The sequence below is a fragment of the Biomphalaria glabrata genome, chromosome 15 (genome assembly GCF_947242115.1).
Source record: "Biomphalaria glabrata chromosome 15, xgBioGlab47.1, whole genome shotgun sequence".
Classification (NCBI taxonomy): Eukaryota; Metazoa; Mollusca; class Gastropoda; family Planorbidae; genus Biomphalaria; species Biomphalaria glabrata.
In genome coordinates, this window is record NC_074725.1 from 16296650 (window position 1) to 16317912 (window position 21263).

The 21263-nt window shown below is 38.0% G+C and overlaps 1 protein-coding gene across 4 annotated transcripts in view; it reads left to right on the plus strand.

Moving 5' to 3' along the window:
• Nucleotides 1-21263, plus strand: part of LOC106055707 (low-density lipoprotein receptor-related protein 4-like) — a 74588-nt gene that overhangs the window by 39735 nt on the left and 13590 nt on the right. For all 4 annotated transcript variants that reach the window (XM_056012484.1, XM_056012483.1, XM_056012485.1 and 1 more), the window contains 12 exons: nt 277-394; nt 1293-1446; nt 1808-1930; nt 2771-2922; nt 7989-8076; nt 12438-12609; nt 13825-13955; nt 14715-14871; nt 15662-15771; nt 17085-17201; nt 19296-19532; nt 20908-20976. In XM_056012484.1, coding sequence (XP_055868459.1) covers nt 277-394; nt 1293-1446; nt 1808-1930; nt 2771-2922; nt 7989-8076; nt 12438-12609; nt 13825-13955; nt 14715-14871; nt 15662-15771; nt 17085-17201; nt 19296-19532; nt 20908-20976 — 1628 coding nt within the window. The remainder of the gene's footprint in view (nt 1-276; nt 395-1292; nt 1447-1807; nt 1931-2770; nt 2923-7988; nt 8077-12437; nt 12610-13824; nt 13956-14714; nt 14872-15661; nt 15772-17084; nt 17202-19295; nt 19533-20907; nt 20977-21263) is intronic.

Consider the following 21263-nt stretch of genomic DNA (forward strand, 5'->3'; position numbering starts at 1 on the left):
ATTAGGGAATAGTGGTTGTCAAATTAAGGTAATGTAAATAGTGATGATAAAAAAAAGTTAGTGAATTCAAAAATAGAAGCTAACGGTGAATAGACGTCAATTTCTTACAGAATAGATGCATTCGCCTTATAAAAAAGAAGTTTTTGTCTTAAATTTCATTTTAATTTACATTTAATATCTCTATTAAAATGACAAAAAAACTTTGAATGATCTTGAAACCAATGAACCAGTCAAGTGGCTGCACATTAAATTGTTTCTAGTAACTCCCAATTTCAGTTTGTACTGGGCAGACTCTATCCTGTACCACGTCAAACAGTATGACCTTGTCACAGGACAGGTGGAGATTTTCTTTGAACAGGCCAACGTCAAATTTTACGGACTCTCATTGTTTAGGGTGAGTTCATTGATCCGTGTCTGCACCATTTTACATTGAAATAGTCACAATGTTAACGAATTTCAATTGAAATTTTTGATCAAATCTGTTGTTCTTTATTTTAAACCGTTATTTGAAACTTTCGTGGAAAAGATATAGAATGCAGTGCCATAAAAAGAAGCCTAACTTCTGAAGTTAGTGTTATATTATCTTATAAAAGGAGGTGCGGTGGCAGAGTGGTAAAGCGCTTGGCTTCCGGTAGGTCTCGGGTTCGAATCCTGGTGAAGACTGGGATTTTTAAAATTCCATGATCTTTAGGGCACCTTTGAGTCCACTCATCTCTAATGGGTACCTGAGAATAAGTAAAGTCGGTTGGTCGTTGTACTGGCAATATGACACCGTCGTTTACCCCATTGACCACAGAAACAGATGACGTTTACATCGCAGTGCCTGAAAGGGGAAATCTACTTATACTTAGTTTACTTATCTTATAAAATACAGACGTTACCTCAAGCAAGGAAATGATGACGTCAAATTTACGGTCTCCCGGTGAGCTCATTCTTCCCGTGGCTGCGAGTCACTAGGTCAATCTAGTCAAGCATGTTCATTAATGACCTAAACTCTGCCAAGTCACTGGTTTCCCTGGCTTTAGTCTTTACTAAAAACACTGCAGTGAAAACATTTACAAGTATCACATGTCGTTGTGACATTACTATATATAATTTAAATAAGACTTTATTACACTGGTTTATAATTGTCGAGAGAGATGAGTCATGTACTCTTGAAACACTTGACCAATATATTATTATATTAAAATGTTAATTTCTCTCAGTTTATTGAACAACGCATGCTAAATACAAAGACATACACTTTCCTTTCCAGAGAGGATTACATCGTTAGCTATGTTGTTTTATTACAGGACTATATCTTGTGGACGGACACTGAGGATTTGAATGGCATCCATGTGGCCAGGCTGGACAAAAAGGAAAAAGTTCGAGGGATCATACATCCTAAAAACGGAGTTGCCTCTGACCTTGTAACCTTTGACATTCAGAACCAACCAGATATAAACAGTACAATTATTTTTTTTTTCATTTTTGTCGTTTCTTGTAGAAAAGTATATATAATAACCTAAACAAACCTATTTGTTGACCACGTGACTTGATCAGCTCTGTATCTAAGGTCTGTAAGAGGATGACGCGGTCAGTAAAACGATCACTTGTTAATCTGTTCTTTTGTTCCTGAGTTCCTTTCTCATTGTCCTGGCAAGATGAACTAATCTGTCTAGATGAATTCAAATCAATGACCTTATCACCTTTTCTCGAGTTTTTTAAATATAATTCCGCATTTAAAACTATGAAAATATAGTCCTGTCACATTGGTATTGTCTCATTTGTTTGAATTCATAAGATATTTGTTTGTTTCTGTTTTCAGACTCTTGTAACGAAGGAAGAAATCGATGCGACCAACTTTGTTTAGTGTCCTCTGGCAATTTTTCTGTCTGCGCCTGTGGCTCTGGCTTTGAATTGTCATTTGATGGCATGACCTGCAAGAGAGGTACATCTAACTATAACATACAACATTAGCTTGAATAGAAAATACAACATATAACATTATCCTGAATACCAAATACAACATATAACATAAGTCTGAATACAAAATCCAACATATAAATATAAATCTTATAATATGAATCCAGTATTGGTCAGAAGACCACTTCCACGCAGTCAAATGAAATATAAAATGACGCTTCTATTTTAGTTTCTTTTTTATGCACTTTACGGCCACAATAGATGCCATCAACACTCGCCAGCCCCAGTGTCACTGGCAGTGTCAAGTCAGTGTAGGCTAATATAAGTCTAGAAATTCTCAACACTTTTCAAATATCAGTATTTAATGGCAACTAATGACATTATCTTAGATTCTGAAGATAAAGGATGAGTGCAGTGTTTCACATGACTGTGCCAAACCAGTTGCGACCTGCAAATTATTGTTTACAGATCTGTAACTATAGATGTCCTTAATGTACAAGTCATGTGATATCTTCTTTATTGTAATTGTTTTTTGAAAGATGCCTGAGTTTTCTATTGTGGCATCAGTTGTTGAGCTGTTTACATCCTCGGGATTCTTGGCATTTGTCTCTTTTTTTCTTTCTTGCCTCTTTTTAGGGCCAGTGATATCTTCACTAGAGTCTCGTGTTATTACAAAGAGAAATATCACAAACAGGAATTTTAATTGCTAGTCATGTTTGAAATATCCATTAAAATACTAGTCCTGCCCCCCCTCCAAAAAAAAAGGGTGTGCCTCTGGTCACAGTCTAGTGAATGACAGCGTGGAATCTGATATAGCAGCAGCTTATCTACTTATTTATTATATGTTCCTTCCTCTATCTTCTAGCATTGTCCAGCCTGGACAACTTTCTTCTGGTCAACGACGCCTATCAGAAAATGATTTACCAAGTGGACCTCAAGTCGGCTGTGGTGGGGGCCATCAAAATCTTTCCGATTTACGAACCGGTGGCTCTGACATATGATCCTGTAGACTTTAAGGTATGTAATTTGTAGATGTATCTTTTGAAACCAACTGTCAGTATGAAGTATTTATTTGAACGAACTATCATTATGAACAATTATTTGAAACCAACTGTCAGTTTGAACAATTTATCCTTAAATATGACGGCCTTGACATACTTCTTTTGGAGATCCTTTCATATAAAAAACAATAATCACAATCTCTCTCATTTGTTTAGGTTCCATTTAATCACCCCACCCCCCACCCTTTGCACACCCACCATGTCGCATTCTCTAGGATTTCTCTCTTTCGTCTATAAGTATATTAGCCTTAAGACTAGAAGCAGTATCTTATGAATAATAAGAAAAACATTAAAAATACGGTTTTAAAAAAGACAATACCTCCTTTATGCAACTTTTTGTTTAATCTTTAAAAAATTAATGAATGTTACATTAAAAACAATCGAACCTTTGCTTCACGCCGCGTCCTCCCTTAGAATAAATCCTGGTTCATCGAATGTATTGATCTAGTACATCTTTAAAAAAAACAAAAAATGATAAGCATAGGGATGCAGAGTTAGAAGACGACGGGCTCAATGTTCCTGAACATTCATTTATTAATTGCTTCAGTCACAAAAGTCTTTCATTCGAAAATTCACGAAAATTCTTCATTTCAAGAACGAGATTGTCCTTTCAAAACCGATGTTGAATCTAGACCTAAAATCATAGATAAGATCTCTAGCCAAATTTAATTTTATTTCATTTATTTTACTTAAAAATTATAACGGTCAAACTAGACTTTTCGCCTTGTGGCCAACGAGCTAGTAATTCTTTTCTCTGCGAAATACATTAACTGTTAATTTAAAAAAAAAAAAAAATCATAAGAGACGTTTTTTGAGATCTGCGTCCAGGTTCCACTCTCCATCAGGTAATGGCTTAAATAGACGTATTGTAAAAAGCTCAACAAAGAACAGATTACTGTGATTACGAATACACATTTTCACTTGCTAGCATTTTTTTTGAAACTATAACTCCTAATATTACTTTTGAACCGCACTATGTTTATAGTCTCTTAATAAGCCTGCCCCTAGTTGCATAATCTTTCATTATTACAAATTATAAAAAGCAAATCAACAAGAATGCTTAGACCTACCCAGATTTAAACGTAATCCTTCTATGCCTATATGACGCGATTGGCGGCAGGCTGTCTATTTTTGAAATCGATGTCCAGCAATATCTGTAGCCTCTTCTCAACTACTGATGACCTCTGACGTAAGACCCTCCTTGTTATACGAGGACGTCGACGTTTGAGTTTCTCCTCGTTTCACCTCCCATGCTATTTCTCTACTTCGGGCGAGAGATTTTCATTTCGTCGGAAACGGCAAGAAGATTGTAAATGTAATATTGCAATTCTAAAACTGTTCACATTTCAATGAACTGTCACGTTTTATTGTCATGCTTGTACATTGTCCCCAAAAGTTCAATGGAAGCCATTGATGTACAACGCAGAATGCTGTTGTGGGCTTTGGTGTTTTTGTAGCTGTGGTTTTGGGGTAGATTGACATTTCCTTCGCAGCTTCTGCAACTGAGTTAGTGCTAAATGTAATGCGTAGCCCAGCATCTTCTGCAACTGAGTTGGTGCTAAATGTAATGCATAGCCCGGCATCTTCTGCAACTGAGTTGGTGCTAAATGTAATGCCTAGCCCGGCATCTTCTGCAACTGAGTTAGTGCTAAATGTAATTCCTAGCCCGGCATCTTCTGCAAATGAGTTGGTGCTAAATGTAATGCCTAGCCTGGCATCTTCTGCAACTGAGTTAGTGCTAAATGTAATGCCTAACCCGGCATCTTCTGCAACTGAGTTAGTGCTAAATGTAATGCGTAGCTAGCCCGGCATCTTCTGCAACTGAGTTGGTGCTAAATGTAATGCGTAGCTAGCCCGGCATCTTCTGCAAATGAGTTGGTGCTAAATGTAATGCGTAGCTAGCCCGGCATCTTCTGCAAATGAGTTGGTGCTGAATGTAATGCGTAGCCCGGCATCTTCTGCAACTGAGTTAGTGCTAAATGTAATGCGTAGCCCGGCATCTTCTGCAACTGAGTTGCTGCTAAATGTAATGCGTAGCCCGGCATCTTCTGCCACTGAGTTGGTGCTAAATGTAATGCGTAGCCCGCCATCTTCTGCAACTGAGTTGGTCCTAAATGTAATGCATAGCCCGGCATCTTCTGCAACTGAGTTGGTGCTAAATGTAATGCGTAGCCCGGCATCTTCTGCAACTGAGTTGGTGCTAAATGTAATGCGTAGCCCGGCATCTTCTGCAACTGAGTTAGTGCTAAATGTAATGCGTAGCCCGCCATCTTCTGCAACTGAGTTGGTGCTAAATGTAATGCCTAGCCCGGCATCTTCTGCAACTGAGTTAGTGCTAAATGTAATGCGTAGCCCGGCATCTTCTGCAACTGAGTTAGTGCTAAATGTAATGCGTAGCCCGGCATCTTCTGCAACTGAGTTGGTGCTAAATGTAATGCCTAGCCCGGCATCTTCTGCCACTGAGTTGGTGCTAAATGTAATGCGTAGCCCGCCATCTTCTGCAACTGAGTTGTTGCTAAATGTAATGCGTAGCTAGCCCGGCATCTTCTGCAACTGAGTTGGTGCTAAATGTAATGCGTAGCTAGCCCGGCATCTTCTGCAAATGAGTTGGTGCTAAATGTAATGCGTAGCTAGCCCGGCATCTTCTGCAAATGAGTTGGTGCTGAATGTAATGCGTAGCCCGGCATCTTCTGCAACTGAGTTAGTGCTAAATGTAATGCGTAGCCCGGCATCTTCTGCAACTGAGTTGCTGCTAAATGTAATGCGTAGCCCGGCATCTTCTGCCACTGAGTTGGTGCTAAATGTAATGCGTAGCCCGCCATCTTCTGCAACTGAGTTGGTCCTAAATGTAATGCCTAGCCCGGCATCTTCTGCAACTGAGTTGGTGCTAAATGTAATGCGTAGCCCGGCATCTTCTGCAACTGAGTTAGTGCTAAATGTAATGCGTAGCCCGCCATCTTCTGCAACTGAGTTGGTGCTAAATGTAATGCCTAGCCCGGCATCTTCTGCAACTGAGTTAGTGCTAAATGTAATGCGTAGCCCGGCATCTTCTGCAACTGAGTTAGTGCTAAATGTAATGCGTAGCCCGGCATCTTCTGCAACTGAGTTGGTGCTAAATGTAATGCGTAGCCCGGCATCTTCTGCAACTGAGTTAGTGCTAAATATAATGCGTAGCCCCCCATCTTCTGCAACTGAGTTGGTGCTAAATGTAATGCCTAGCCCGGCATCTTCTGCAACTGAGTTAGTGCTAAATGTAATGCGTAGCCCGGCATCTTCTGCAACTGAGTTAGTGCTAAATGTAATGCGTAGCCCGCCATCTTCTGCAACTGAGTTGGTTCTAAATGTAATGCGTAGCCCGCCATCTTCTGCAACTGAGTTGGTTCTAGATGTAATGCGTAGCCCGCCATCTTCTGCAACTGAGTTAGTGCTAAATGTAATGCGTAGCCCGGCATCTTCTGCAACTGAGTTAGTGCTAAATGTAATGCGTAGCCCGCCATCTTCTGCAACTGAGTTGGTTCTAAATTTAATGCGTAGCCCGCCATCTTCTGCAACTGAGTTGGTTCTAGATGTAATGCGTAGCCCGCCATCTTCTGCCACTGAGTTGGTGCTAAATGTAATGCGTAGCCCGCCATCTTCTGCAACTGAGTTGGTCCTAAATGTAATGCCTAGCCCGGCATCTTCTGCAACTGAGTTGGTGCTAAATGTAATGCGTAGCCCGGCATCTTCTGCAACTGAGTTAGTGCTAAATGTAATGCGTAGCCCGGCATCTTCTGCAACTGAGTTAGTGCTAAATGTAATGCGTAGCCCGCCATCTTCTGCAACTGAGTTGGTTCTAGATGTAATGCGTAGCCCGCCATCTTCTGCAACTGAGTTGGTGCTAAATGTAATACCTAGCCCGGCATCTTCTGCAACTGAGTTGGTGCTAAATGTAATGCGCATCGTTTCTTTGGATCACATCAGAGAAGTCAAGAGAGGGACTATGATGCATGATCCACCCCGGCCTCTTTATATATGGCCCAGAAATGCGCCCTGGATAGGAGGGCGGCTTAAGCAACACGGGAGGTTTTGAGATAATCAAAATCTCTCTTAAAATATTGTTATTCAGTAGCTTTCAAATCTAGCCTTTGCGGTTAACCATCAGTGGTACCAAACATAGGCCTAGTATATAGATTGCGTCACCTGCGGAGACTATATAAAAGATATTTAGAACCTGACTTTAATGGTACAGAATACAAAATAAAATTGGTTACACAAAAATGATTTTAAAATAAAAATTGTTTTGCAATCGTTGCAATGTTTTGTTTAAGGAGTTATTGAAGATGTTCACACTCATGGTCACCCACAGTAATCTACTTTTTTTTTTACATTATGAAAATTTGAATCTACATTTGCTAAACAGCGATGCAAGAAACATTTGATTAGTATATGTATGGGTTTGAAAATGTTTCGTTTTGCAATACTTCCGTATTCCTTACACCGGATATACCACAAAATAAATTCGGATTATTTCTAAGTCTTCTTTAGCATCGTAATATTCTTAAGACAAGCTGAAGGCTAAATACATTTGTAGATCTGGTTTGATAGATAGGACTGACAGGACGAAAGTAAAATAAAATAGAAGAGAACCAAAGACTGGGTCCGATGTGAAGAGACACGTGAAGAGACAGATGTGAAGAGACATCATTCATGTTCTTCTGCCTTCTACAATCTCAATTTCATTTCCCTAATCTTATGAATAACTCATGTACATTGTAGTTTCTTCTTGAATGTATTAAAGCGTTGTTTCTCCTTTAATTAGGATTCTGAGTCCAGATGTTATTTCTATGATTAGAATGCAATAAAAGCGTTGTTTCTTCTCTGATTAGGATTCTGCATCAAGATTTGCGAAGGGTTCATCATGTGTGTATGCAGAATCTCTTCTTTATTTGTCCCCCATACTTGATGTAAATCTGCAGCGCCCTCAAATCTGACACTAATTTATTGGCCGATTTTACTAAGACTTGAACCTCTTTTGTTTCCCAGGTGTTCTGGTCAGACAACAAGCAACACATCATCAAGCAGGTCAACATTGACGGACAGTACGAGAGAACTCTCCTCTTCTTCAACAACGGTAATGTCCAGCTACAGACTTTGCGGTCTGGGTTTTGACTCTTGCTATAAGCTGGAGTTCAGAATTTGGCTCATGTGCTTATAGAGTAACATTTGTATTCCCTTTCCCCTAGCAAGCATAAAAAAATTGGCTTAAAATATTTACTTATAGTTTTAATAGATGCCTGTGTGTTTTAATTTTCGCTTTATTTCATATAGATCTAGTTACTGTATTTTATGTTTGTTTTACATGTATCTGATGTTCCTTCAGAGTTGAAGATAGTTTACGTCCTAGTCCAAACCTCACGCAGGACGACGGGGGGATGGGAGCCGGCAGGGTTTGAACCCGGGACTATCGATAAATCCTAACGACAGTCCAGCGCGCAAACCGCACAACCAGGCAGCCATCCTGATTAATCAACATTGGAGTAAAGGGCACATTGATTCATAAAAAATATTGCCGTGAAAATCTCATACATGAGATATAACAATTCAGATATTTAGATTAATCAGCTGTTTGTCAACATTTCATTTCTTAACATCTCGCTCCAATTGAAAAGAAATATTTTAAGCACAAAAAACAACAACAACAACAAACTCAGTAAGAGCAATCGATGCAGAGAAATGGGAATGATGTCATGTTAACGAAGAAATTTGTTTGAAATTTAAAAAAAAAGAGGAAGATTGGGATATTATCAGACAAATAATAATAATAATAATAATCTTTATTGTCCACATGGAAAGTTGTCTTACAATTTGTGCATTACACCAAACAAAAAAACATTAAAACTATAAGAAACCAAAGTGTACATTCACACCAGAATTCACTCATAATTTACATGTGCAGTGGCGTAGCTAGAGTATATGATGCCTGGTGCGGTACTTCATCTTGATGCCCCCCCCCCCCCCCCAAAAAAAAAACAACAACTAACTAATTAATAACATCGCAAAACCTGTTCAAAATAATAATAATAATTTCATAAATCAAATATTGTTAATTAAAAAAAAATCACTTTTACATAAACATACTATAAATGAATTTTACGCGCTTTCTTGCTGGCAAAAGTATCAATAATTTTATCGAAATCCATTTTTTCCCACCAGCTTTGTTCAAAGGACAAAATGGCCAAATTAGTGAGTCGTAAATTTGTCATCGTTGATCGCAAGTAATGGAAAAACTTCTCTCGCATGTAGCGACGCTTACCGCAATAGTCAAAAATATGCGAATCATGATGACGATATTCGGGACTGAATCATCTAGCTGATATTTTTTTTATAAATTTCAAGAGCTCAACAGGTCCTTGGAAGTGCGAAGGCTTCTGATGAAACTGTGACAAACCGTTGACGCCTCTTTCGCTCCAGCAGAAATTCGTTTTTATCAATGTCGCTAGGAGTACTATCGAGATTGATTTCGACCTGAGGATTTAATAGCTGGGAAGGCGACAAAAATTCATATCTATCTGCTACATTATGAAGTTGCTCGAATCGGGTGATTATTTCTTGAACAATCCTGTCCAAGGTAGAATAAATTTCCCTTCGTAGCTCTTCTTTGTGTGTAAGTACAGAGTCGTCACTTTTCTCACCAGGCATCTTTCTCTTATGGCCAATACGTTCTTGAGGTTCTGTATTGATTCTCAGATCTGAGCACACGCTTTCGGCAAAGGTAATGCTGGCTTCAGCGATGTCCTCTTGATTACTACTTAAAAATGTCTCTAATGTTTTTAGTTTGAGTGAGCAGTCTCGAATAGACAATCCTTGTTTTCGAAGGTAGAATTGCGCATCATTAATTTCAGTTAATACAGGAGCCCAAAATCCAAGATAGGTGACAAAATTAAAAGACTGAACAGCAACCAATAATCCACCTGCTTCAGATCTAGCCGATGAATTTTCATCTCTGCTAGTTAATGTCTCCAGAGTTTGAGCAGGCAATGAATAGTGACTTCTAGAATACGTTTTTGGACACCGTAGTTTTGACCTTTCATGACCGCAGCATTATCATAGCCTTGACCCCTGCAGTCCATTATGTCTAAGCCATCAGAACGCAGTTTCTCTAGAATCATCTCAGCGATTCCAGCAGCATGCTTGTCCTTTGTGTCGATGAAGTCAATAAAAGACTCACGAACCTGTACCCCGTCATTATCCATGACAACGTACCGTAAACTTTGGGAAGTTTGATCCAGCTTTAAGATGTCAGGTGTACTGTCAAAAATAATAGAGAAATATTTGGATTGTTTTACTTGCTGTATGATTTGTTTTTTAACGTGATCCCCCAATATTGTAATAAATTCATTTTGTATTTGTGGAGACATGTGTGTATTCGGTCTGGAACAAAGCTTAGTTCGAAACATAGACTATATATAGTCTATGGTTCGAAGCAAATGCTCCCTCAAGAGTGGATCGTAAGTTGATAGTAATTTTACTAACTCTCCAGGTTTTCGTCTCTTGTATAATCAAATCTTGGGCCTTGTTGTCCATATTGTTTCCTACTCTCAGGCGAACTTCAAGTTCCCTCCAAGCAAGCGATGACTGAATGTGAGCTCTGCTGGTCTCATGTTTTTCTATTTTCGAGGATAACCTCCACCACTCATTGAATCCATCTTTGGATTTAAATGAAGATGATGAAATCTTAACAAACGTGGCCCCTTTACATTTAAGGAGGGAGAGGGCGGTACTTACGGCCTACGAGCGCTACAAAAGGGGCGACTCTAGGCTACCCACTCCAATCTTAGTGCAACAGTGGAGAGAGAGGAACCGCATAAAAATGCGATCGTTCCTCCACATTGCGGCCAATTTGTCAAAATCATCTGGGCTCTCCACTGATAGAATTCCTATTAGAAGAATTAATACTTGCCCTCCGTGGAGGAGATCGCCGGCCCCACAAATAAACATGTCCCTTATAGGACAACAGGGAGTCCACCAAGAGGCGATTAACACCTGCCATACCCCAAAACTTGGCATCAGCTACACTAAAGTCTTACCCATCAGATGCCATTTTCTGCTATACCGATGGGTCGGTAATGAGGGACCCCGATAGATCTGGGTTTGGGGCCCTTATAGACTACACAGACCGGACAGAACCAGAGATGCAGATTTCTCCGTCTGAGCTTAAAAGGGCTTTGATGCGCCAGCCAGACTAGTCAGTCTTGAGCACTGTTCATCATTTTGTTTACGTTACAGTATTACAATTAACTAGTTAGTTAAAAAAATCTCGTAGAAAACAAAGGTTAGCTTATTTCTAAAAATTGACATTACAATAGAATTAGTTCCAAAATTAAACTATTAAGAATCATAAAGAAATGAATAAAATAAGACAATTGTTTAGAGCTAGTGTTTACAAATATATTTGTAAACTTAATATCTAGATTAAACCAATGGACTAAACAATGAAGTAAAAAAAAGTTGGCCTATCTTCTTCTTCTTCTTTATATTACAGAGCATTGATCAGTGTAGTAACAACATGTACCGTGTGTCCGAAATAAATCTAGTAAATTAGATTCAAACTGTTCTATAGCTTACATTGTATTGAAGAAATAGTCAAGGAGATGAAACAAAATAGCGACATGACTAGTTTATAAATCGTTAGTTCATGTTTAAAATACAGTAGTTTATGTTTGTTCGTGTCCATACAATTAGTCGTTTTTACTGAAAAGCTCAGGGAAATAGGAAATTAATAATACACACTGGGAGAATTTTGGTGCCCCTGTCGCCTTGGTGCCCTGTGCGGCCCGCACCACCCGCACATTGGTAGCTACGCCACTGTACATGTGACAAAGTTTATATCAGATTGTTCTTATTTAATGATTTGATTGCCAGGGGAACAAAAGAGTATTTGTGTCTGTTTGTCTTTGCTATCGGTGTCTTGTAAGGACATTATAACCGCAAAAAATAAAAAACAAATAAAAAAAAATCATATTTAATGGCTATAAGCTGTACAATATTAATTTAATTTTTTTTTTATTTTGTTCTGCCCATCGCATACACACAAAAAAGCCAACTATATTTAAATTTACCTAGCTACATACCAAAGAATTAAAATTAACATTATTTAAAAAAAAAGATTACCTTTATCATTCATCACTATTAAATTTCAATTTTCCATTTGTGGGTTACTCTACTCACACTTAGTTTGCGACTTGTAATGGTTAAGACTTACTTTACCTCAAAAGTGAGGACTACTACTTCCTCGACCAAACCTCCTGTAGGACGGCAGTAAATAACCCTGGTCGGTTAAGGCCCGTGCCAGTCCGGATCGCAAATCACACGACCAAGCAGCCATCCATTGCTATTTATAGATTTGCATCCCCTTTTACGCTAATGTGCAATAAAACTAAACCAACACCTCTATAAATAGTCAGCTTATTTTTTGTGATTACGTTTCCTCAGACTCGAACTGCGATGGTCTGGCTGCGGATTACGTTAACAAGCTGCTCTTCTACACAGACACAGGAAATAACGTCATTGGTGTCGCCAGCATGCTGAACTACGACTACAACATCGTACTGATCTCGGAGAATTTAGACGAACCACGTGACATTGTAATATCCCCAAACCAAGGGTAGGTTGATTTCAGTGTGACAGGAACAGCATTGTTATTTCTCCAAACTAAACAAAAAATAAAATAATTAACTAACCGAAAAAACAAAATTGAATCTGTTTTCGTGAATATCTTGATAAATAGGTTTGAAGAATTTATAACGTAAATACCATTACCTTGGGGAAAAGAGAGGTTATTATTATAAATTTTTGAAAAGATGTGTATGTTATGATAGAAGATAGTCCAATCCAATGTAAGCATAAATTAGTTAAAGCATTGAAAATATAGGGTAAAAAAAAAGTCAATTTGATCGTAAGAGTAGTTCAACCCTTGCTGCACTAAATAGTACACAGAAATTAATATATGCATTAAAACTTTTACAACAGTTTTGTTGGTCGGTTGTTGGTTTACAACTAAACCAGTGTTGTACTATTTAACTCTGAGTGAAATAAACTTTAACAGACTTCTTGTTAAAGAAAGATTAATATAACTTGTATCTTTAAATATACAAAGATGGAACTCTGAATGAGATCTAGTAGGAACACAAATAAAACGAAAATCTAAAGCAACATTTGAAACTCACAACTGTCTGTCGCCTCTCGCTTAGCCCCCGTCTACTATCACACCCATGACTTATATGAATTACGACAGACCATCTCGTGGTTTCCTCAGGAACTCAAAACAACCGCTTCTCTTTCCTTGGAAGCACATGTATACACCCCATAACAAACAATTATTGTTAAATTTTCACAAATTTTGAACTCGTTTACATTGCAAGAGTTCCTTAATATTGCAGCACATTTCGGTCATTACCATGGTCACCACATAACCTCAGACACATAATTAACATGTCAATCATATAACATATAACGCATACCAAACATGTCAATCACATAACATATAACGCATACCAAACATGTCAATCACATAACATATAACGCATACCAAACATGTCAATCACATAACATATAACGCATACCAAACATGTCAATCACATAACATATAACGCATACCAAACATGTCAATCATATAACATATAACGCATACCAAACATGTCAATCACATAACATATAACGCATACCAAACATGTCAATCACATAACATATAACGCATACCAAACATGGCAATTACTTATCTAATAACACATACTTAACATGTCAATCACATAATATAAAGCATAAACCAAATATGTCAAAAAAATTATTGATATGATCTTGAATGTTAATTTATTGACAGCTTGATTTATTGGTCAGACTGGGGCAACAAACCTGCTATTGAAAAGGCCAACATGGACGGCACAGATCGGGAGACCATACTTTCTCTTCAAGCCAACTCATGGCCAAACGGGCTAGCGCTGGATGTAAAAGGTGAGTCGAGAAGATCCAAAGAGAAGGAATAACAAGATAAGAAACTACTCACTGTCGTATTGCTGTACTCATTCGTCGTTGTCAACATGCTAATGAAATATGCTGGACCCTCAGCTTAACATAAGGTTTAATCAAGTCCCAAGGTCTAATCGCTCACAAAAGGCTTTATCGAGCCCAAATGCTTAATCTCTTATAAAGGCTTAATCAGTAGCTTAAAGGTCACTAATATCATTAGCGTAAGTCATTACTGTTTGATATTAGATCTATTCTCAGCCAAATTCGGCTGACTGTTCCATACTTATGTTGTTCTAGCTCAGTGATGGTCAACACTTTTCGGTTTGAGGGCGACAAGAATTTCCCACTCGCGTGTTACGGCTGCATAATTTTAAAAAATCGCATTAGTCGATTCCCTAGAACCAAGCTTCTGAGGTTTCATAATGGCAGACGACAGATGTTTTCAAGTGCCAGTATGATAGGACCACTTCACGGACCATATGTGGCCCGCTGGTCTTAGTTTGAGCATCAATATACTAGCTCATCAGCTTTTCTTTTTTTTAATGGTGTGTCCGATTCCTGGTTATTTAATTTCCGTAAATGTACTTGTTTGTTTATTTCACGTCCCACAATTCCTAGAGTTTCCTGTGTTTCTAAATCAAAACCTTTTATGATTAGTTCGAACATTTCTTCAACTGTATTATTAGTCCGTATTCTCTACCTTATACTGATAAGCTAAATGTCCTCCTTTGTGTTTCCATTCAGCTAACAAGCTGTACTGGGTTGACGCTAACGCAGACACCATCAGCGTCATTGACCTGCTGAACAAATCCTCCACCGTGCTGCTCCATGAGCCAGGCGCGCACTACTTCTCCTTGGACATCAGTGGGGACTATTTGTTTGTGACGGATTGGAAAAAGAAGTAAGTAATGAAGCGAGTATCATTCCGCGTGCTGCTTTTGTCTTCCTTCTTATTAGTTCAATGGTTAAAGAAATTGTTAGTGGAATAGTCCAAACAGTGTTTACAAACGTATGTTTCTTGACAGCCTTTCTAAATCTTTTGTTTAACCCCCCCCCCCCTCGGCGCTCTATGTTATTTTTGAGAAAGTAAACATTAAAATAGTCAATTACTTACAAAGGAATGCAGAGCCCCATTGGTGACTACACAGTACATAAACATATTGCTCAGAACGTATTGCTCTAACTCTTGAACTACTTCAACTGTTCCAGTGTACTTGAAGTAAAGCTGTATGTCTTTTCTCAAGAACTCTCTGAATTAACCCAGTTATAATGAGTACCCAAAATATATTGGGGCCTGATTATTACACGACACCTCCAGACGCCTCCAGTTACAGTAGCTTCAGTTAGAATATTGTATTGAATTCGTAGCTGTAGCTGTTGTGTTCAGATTGTTGCTGCAAACAATACATAGCTGTATTGAATTTTTAGCTGTAATCAATCAATAGCTGTTTTCAATTTGTTGCTGTAATCAGTACATAACTGTATTAATATTTACAGGATTAAATCAATCTATATCTGTATTAAATTTTTAGCTGTAATCAATCCATAGCTGTATTAAAGTCGTAGCTGTAATCAATACATGACTGTATTCAATTTATATCTATATTAATGTGTAAACTTTCTTTTTGAAATTATTGGGGAAAAAAAGAACTACAACTTATTCTGTTTTTGGTTTTGTTCACATTTTCTAGCTTTTTGAGGCGGATGAACAAATTAGGCGGCCCTCTTTATCAGTTTGGAGACTCGATATTTACTCGACTCTACGGTATCAAGGTGTTCAACTCAACTGAAGCTTTTAGAGGTTAGGATCTAAGTTTGTGGTGTTTTTTTTTTTCCTTTTCGTGAATTTCCAAGAAAAACTCATCAATGTCATGGATGCTTAATTGAACACATTTGTTACCAGCTAAATCAAAGAAATGAGCAGAGGATCTTCTGACCAACTCTTCTTTATTACCGCGAGTTAATTGTCCCTTTTAGTTTCAAATAAGTTATAAGTCTTAGAACGGAAGTATACTATTTACTTTAGACTGAACTTTTTGTGTGCTGCAATCGGAAGAGCTGATGCAGTCCTAAAAAGTGCACAAAAATGATCATAATGACATTTTTTTAAAAAGACAAAACGGGAGCCTATCGAGACGTCAAAACGCAGCCTATCGAGACGTCAAAACGCAGCCTATCGAGACGTCAAAACGGGAGCCTATCGAGACGTCAAAACGGCAGCCTATCGAGACGTCAAAACGCAGCCTATCGAGACGTCAAAACGCAGCCTATCGAGACGTCAAAACGCAGCCTATCGAGACGTCAAAACGCAGCCTATCGAGACGTCAAAACGCAGCCTATCGAGACGTCAAAACGGCAGCCTATCGAGACGTCAAAACGGCAGCCTATCGAGACGTCAAAACGGCAGCCTATCGAGACGTCAAAACGGCAGCCTATCGAGACGTCAAAACGGCAGCCTATCGAGACGTTCTTTAGTTTGTACACCGGATACACCAAAAAGCTATTTATAATTTTTTCCCACCATAAATGAAAAATGTCCAATAAGAATTTAAAAACATTAATCAATTGACTCCTTTGGAAGTAATCTATGCAGACACAATGTTGGCACCAATTATAAGACAACATGAATAGTAAAAAAAAAAATGACACATTATGTGTCATGGCGTGATAGTGTGTAATAGTATCACAAGAAACTGTGTTGTATGTAAATTAAGTAACGGTTAATGTCCTGAAGGGTCGTGATTCCCAGGTGGTTGGATGGCGGGTTGCCTAGGACCATCTGAAGTTGTTTTTGTTTTGTTTTACACTCTTATATTGTTTAAAACTTGACATTTTACTTCTTTTCATATGCAACTAATTTTTTTTTTACTATAATTGATATTGAGGCTAGATCAGAAAACTAAATCAGAATGACAGAGTTTAATTATTGATGATCAATATTGACCAAGGGACATGCGCATGACGTAATCATATTCTTTTGAAATAGCGTCTGTATTTTTTAAAGATCAGACAAGATATTGCGTCACTATTTCTCTCTTTTAGTTTCGTGGCATCCAATGATTATATTTATAAATGTGAACTGTAAGTAGATCTTTTCACACCTGCTTTCTCCAGGCATCAGCATCTGTGTAGCCAGTGCGTGTGAACACCTTTGTCTACCGAGTGCCAACAATTTTTTCACCTGCCGATGTGCTAAAGGCTTTAGGGAGTCTGGGCCTGCCTGCATAAGAGGTAAGACAATTAGTAAACTGATATACACTTCCACTTTGAGAATGGAGGTCTTATTGACGTAGCGAAATGAGCATTACCAGCCACATTTGTGACTCAATCCTTCGATTGGTTCTAATACAAGACTAAGACAAGTGGAAAAGGGTCAAAGAAAACAAAAATTATTTCTACTTTTCTGTTGGTGTTAATATTATTTTAAGTTAGAAATAACTTCCAGGGTACACAATTTATCCAGTCACATTTGTATTAATTATTAGACATTGTCTTCAAATGCAAGGAATAAGAATAGGTCTATAGGGCAGATGATGTATAAGGGTCAACTGTTTTTGTGGCCTATGGTTAACGAGGGTGTCATGTGGCCAGCACAACGACCAACCACCTTCACGTTTTCCCCAACTAATGCCAGGTACCCATTAGTGCTGGGTGGACTCATAGGCGCCCAAATATCTAAAAATTGAAAAGTCCCAGTCTTCACCAGGATTCGATCCAGGGACCCCTTGTTCGGAAGTCAAGCGCTTTACCACTCAGCAACCGCGCCTCCGAAAACTAAGGATGGTTGCAGTATATCACGTGATCTTTGGTGACCTGTATGTTTGGCACCGAGGACATTTTAAAGTTTTCACTTCGTCCTCTGTGTCTCTCTTTGGTCAAGTTTTTTTTTTTTTTGGGGGGGGTGGAGGGGCTCAAAGCCTTCTTGAGATCTCTCCAGTAGTCTTGTCTGGAGGTCAGTCCTCGTTATTTAGTCCAATCAACGGCTAACTTGCGCTGCACCATTTTAAGCTTGACTCCCCCCCCCCCAAAAAAACAAAAAAAAAGGAAAAGAAAGATCGCCTTCAGAATGACGTCATTCCTCATATAAAATATTTGTTTGACTTGCGCACTTATCGAATGTAAGTAGTGTATCTGTACTTTCTACACCATCACGTAGAAAAATATGATATAAAAACATGGAATTATTTTTTGTCTAGATTTATGAAACAGGTTTCGATAATTCCAGTTGTGTCCCTTCACCGTACCTGTAGGGACTTTGTTTTAATTCCGGTTGTGTCCCTTTAGCATACTCAAGGAACTTGTAATTAGTTGGAAAAGATGGTGATTGTGTTGAATTTTTAAAATTGAATTTCACATAATTCAACAATAAAAATAGTATTAGTTCTACTCGTTGTTGCTACTGCTACGTTAACTAATGTGGTATTATTTTATAAAGTGATTAAATAACATTTAATTACCCTTAAGAATTGTGCAACATTTACTACCAAGTAAACAAGCGGCTAGTTCACTCAGTGTCAACGTGCGGACATTATGTCCAGTCTAACGTAATGCGGTCACCTGTCTATCTATGAACTCAATGGTATGAACAAAACAAAGAAAAGGAGTGGGTAGTTAGTCATCTCTACCTCTGGAGATATACCCGCACAGCTAGACAGACGCCTGGTCAGCGTGACATGGTTAATGTCAAGATAAAGTAAAAAAATTGTGCCAGCCATTGCAATTATGTATGTTATAGGCATTTATAATAATGTTTTATTTCTATATTATCACGCCTTATCTTTGTAATAAAAGTTGTTTGGTGCATATTCTAATATTTTTAAATACATTATTTTATTTTCAATACAAACTTTAATACATTCCATAAATGAAATAACGCCCACCTTATACATATTAATAGAATCTATCTATCTATCTATCTATCTATCTATCTATCTATCTAATCTCTCTCTTTCTCTCTCTCTCTATATATATATATATATATTATTTATTTATATGTGTATAAAGAATGAGAGAATAAGAGAGAGGAATCAACAGAAAATCTATTTTTAGTCCATAGAAATTCCAATCATTGTGCGCAAGTTAATTATTTATTTGCTAGACGCTAATTAATTATAAATAACATACGTACACAATAACCTTGGTGCGTTTTCATTGGACTTGTTCAACTTATTTCATGTCTTTAGACTGTTTAATACTATATAACTCATCATACGGGAGTAACCCTCCAACACATGTTGCCGTCCTTGGTGGCTAAACGAGGGACAGCTCTTCCTTATCGAGTTATATTGGTAAATAAAGTTACAAATTTAATCCATTTTATTTCAGACGGTGAAACGCTTGTCGTAGAATCTACCCCATCTGCCACAGCGACGTCAGCAGCTTTCGTCACTACAATACCACCCGACCAAACGATATCCACAACCAACCAGGCTCAGTCCACGGCGCTACCAACGGATTTTATTGACATGTTTTCCACATCTATGAGTCTGATGACCAATGACTTCAGCACAGATGTCATGGAAGTGGACACTACCTTTGAACCTATTGACACCACTGAGATCTGTAAGGCTATCAAATCGATCATTTGAATTTCACTTAGTGCTTACATGTCGGTCCTAGAGATGTATCCAACGGAACAAAGTGACCTGTAAATCTGGATAAAAACTGATATTGTAATCAGAGGCGTAGTGAGCAGAACGTGCGCCGGGGAGAAGGTACTTTTTTAGCGCACCCCCCCCCCCCATACACCGTTTTCCATGAACATCGCATAGAAATATAGGCTGCTTGTGGCGCCCCTTTGCCGCCCTCACTAAGCCTCTGATTGCAATTAAATTTCTATCTTTAAAATGTTATATGTACATTTGGGTAATACTGCTACCTTAACAAAGTTACGTTACATGTATATCGACATGAAGCTGCTAAAGCAATAGACATATGCGCACCAAATAAATAGTATGCAAACATACCTGAAAAAGACCTATATTTTCAATTAAGATTTGCACTTTATTCAATAATTTCCATGGCAATTTGTGTATTTTAAATGCTAGTCAAGAGTTAGTCTAATTAAATAGATACATACAAAATCTGACCTACATTATTTTAACTATATTTAAATACAATATTTTATTGTCTTATGCAGTAAAAAAAAAAGTCATATTGTAAAACTCTATCAAAGTAGAATCCGTTTACAATACCTATAGTTAACTCGTACCTTCGTGGAAACTCAGAAACAAAACTCCAATAAACCTAGATGGACATGAATACCAAAAACGGCTCTAACGATGTTCCTAGAAAGTTGACAGTTGATGTATATTGTTGGGAAAAGAATGGCCAGCTGGTTGGCCACTCGGGGGAAACCTTGGTTTCACCGTTATGATATTGAAAGTAAAAATAAATAAATTTAAATTTGGGTAGAGAAAATATCTCTCTTGAACGGACTCTATGTCTTCGGGTATTTCCGCATTCGTTCAAAAGAGTTGAATAAGGAACATTTTTCGCACCATCTTTTGAACCTATCTCTAAATGCCTATCATTGGAATATTGCAAAGTCTAGTAGACCTATACATTCACCCAGGATTCCTTCTCGGGGAAAAGGAGGGTGGGGCGGTAATAGGATGAGGTATTAAAAGTTCCATTTTTACAAATCTAAATTGTATTAGTTATTCAGAGCAAACAAATCGCTCTCTGAGTTATATAAAGGAGGTATGTCTTAAAAAATATTTTTTTTCGTTTTACTCTTGTTTAATATGCATAACATTTAAAAAAAATGCCCACACGTGGATATCGCCACTGAGTAAGCTTCTACTTTTGAATGCATCCTTAAATATTAGTTTGGTTGACTGTATTCATCTAATTTAGCTTCCAATTTCAGAGGTTGTCCACCTATGTAAGTGCAGAATAAAATGCTAAAACATTGTTCAAACCTTGTTTTCCCTAGCTACCGTTGATAGTACATCTACTTCTTACCAAGACCTCAGCACTGCAGTGGCCAAATCTATTGAGAGAGGTACGCTAGTCTAGGTTTACAGTGTTAGAAACTAGATATAAGTGTCAGATAATTTTAGCTTAAAGCCTTCGCTTTAAAAAAAATGTGTCTAAAGACAGACGTCAATGGCGGCGCGGTGGTCTATGTTAATCTCAAATAAACATAGGCAAGTCCAAATCTAATCTTTCCATCCTCCCAAGCCTACATTGATACGTTTCTTGAGCAATGGAAGCTGCACTTGTTGTAGGCCTGAAACTGTCAAGCCAATGAGACATTGATGTCATCATTCTTTACCTTCTAGACGCTAT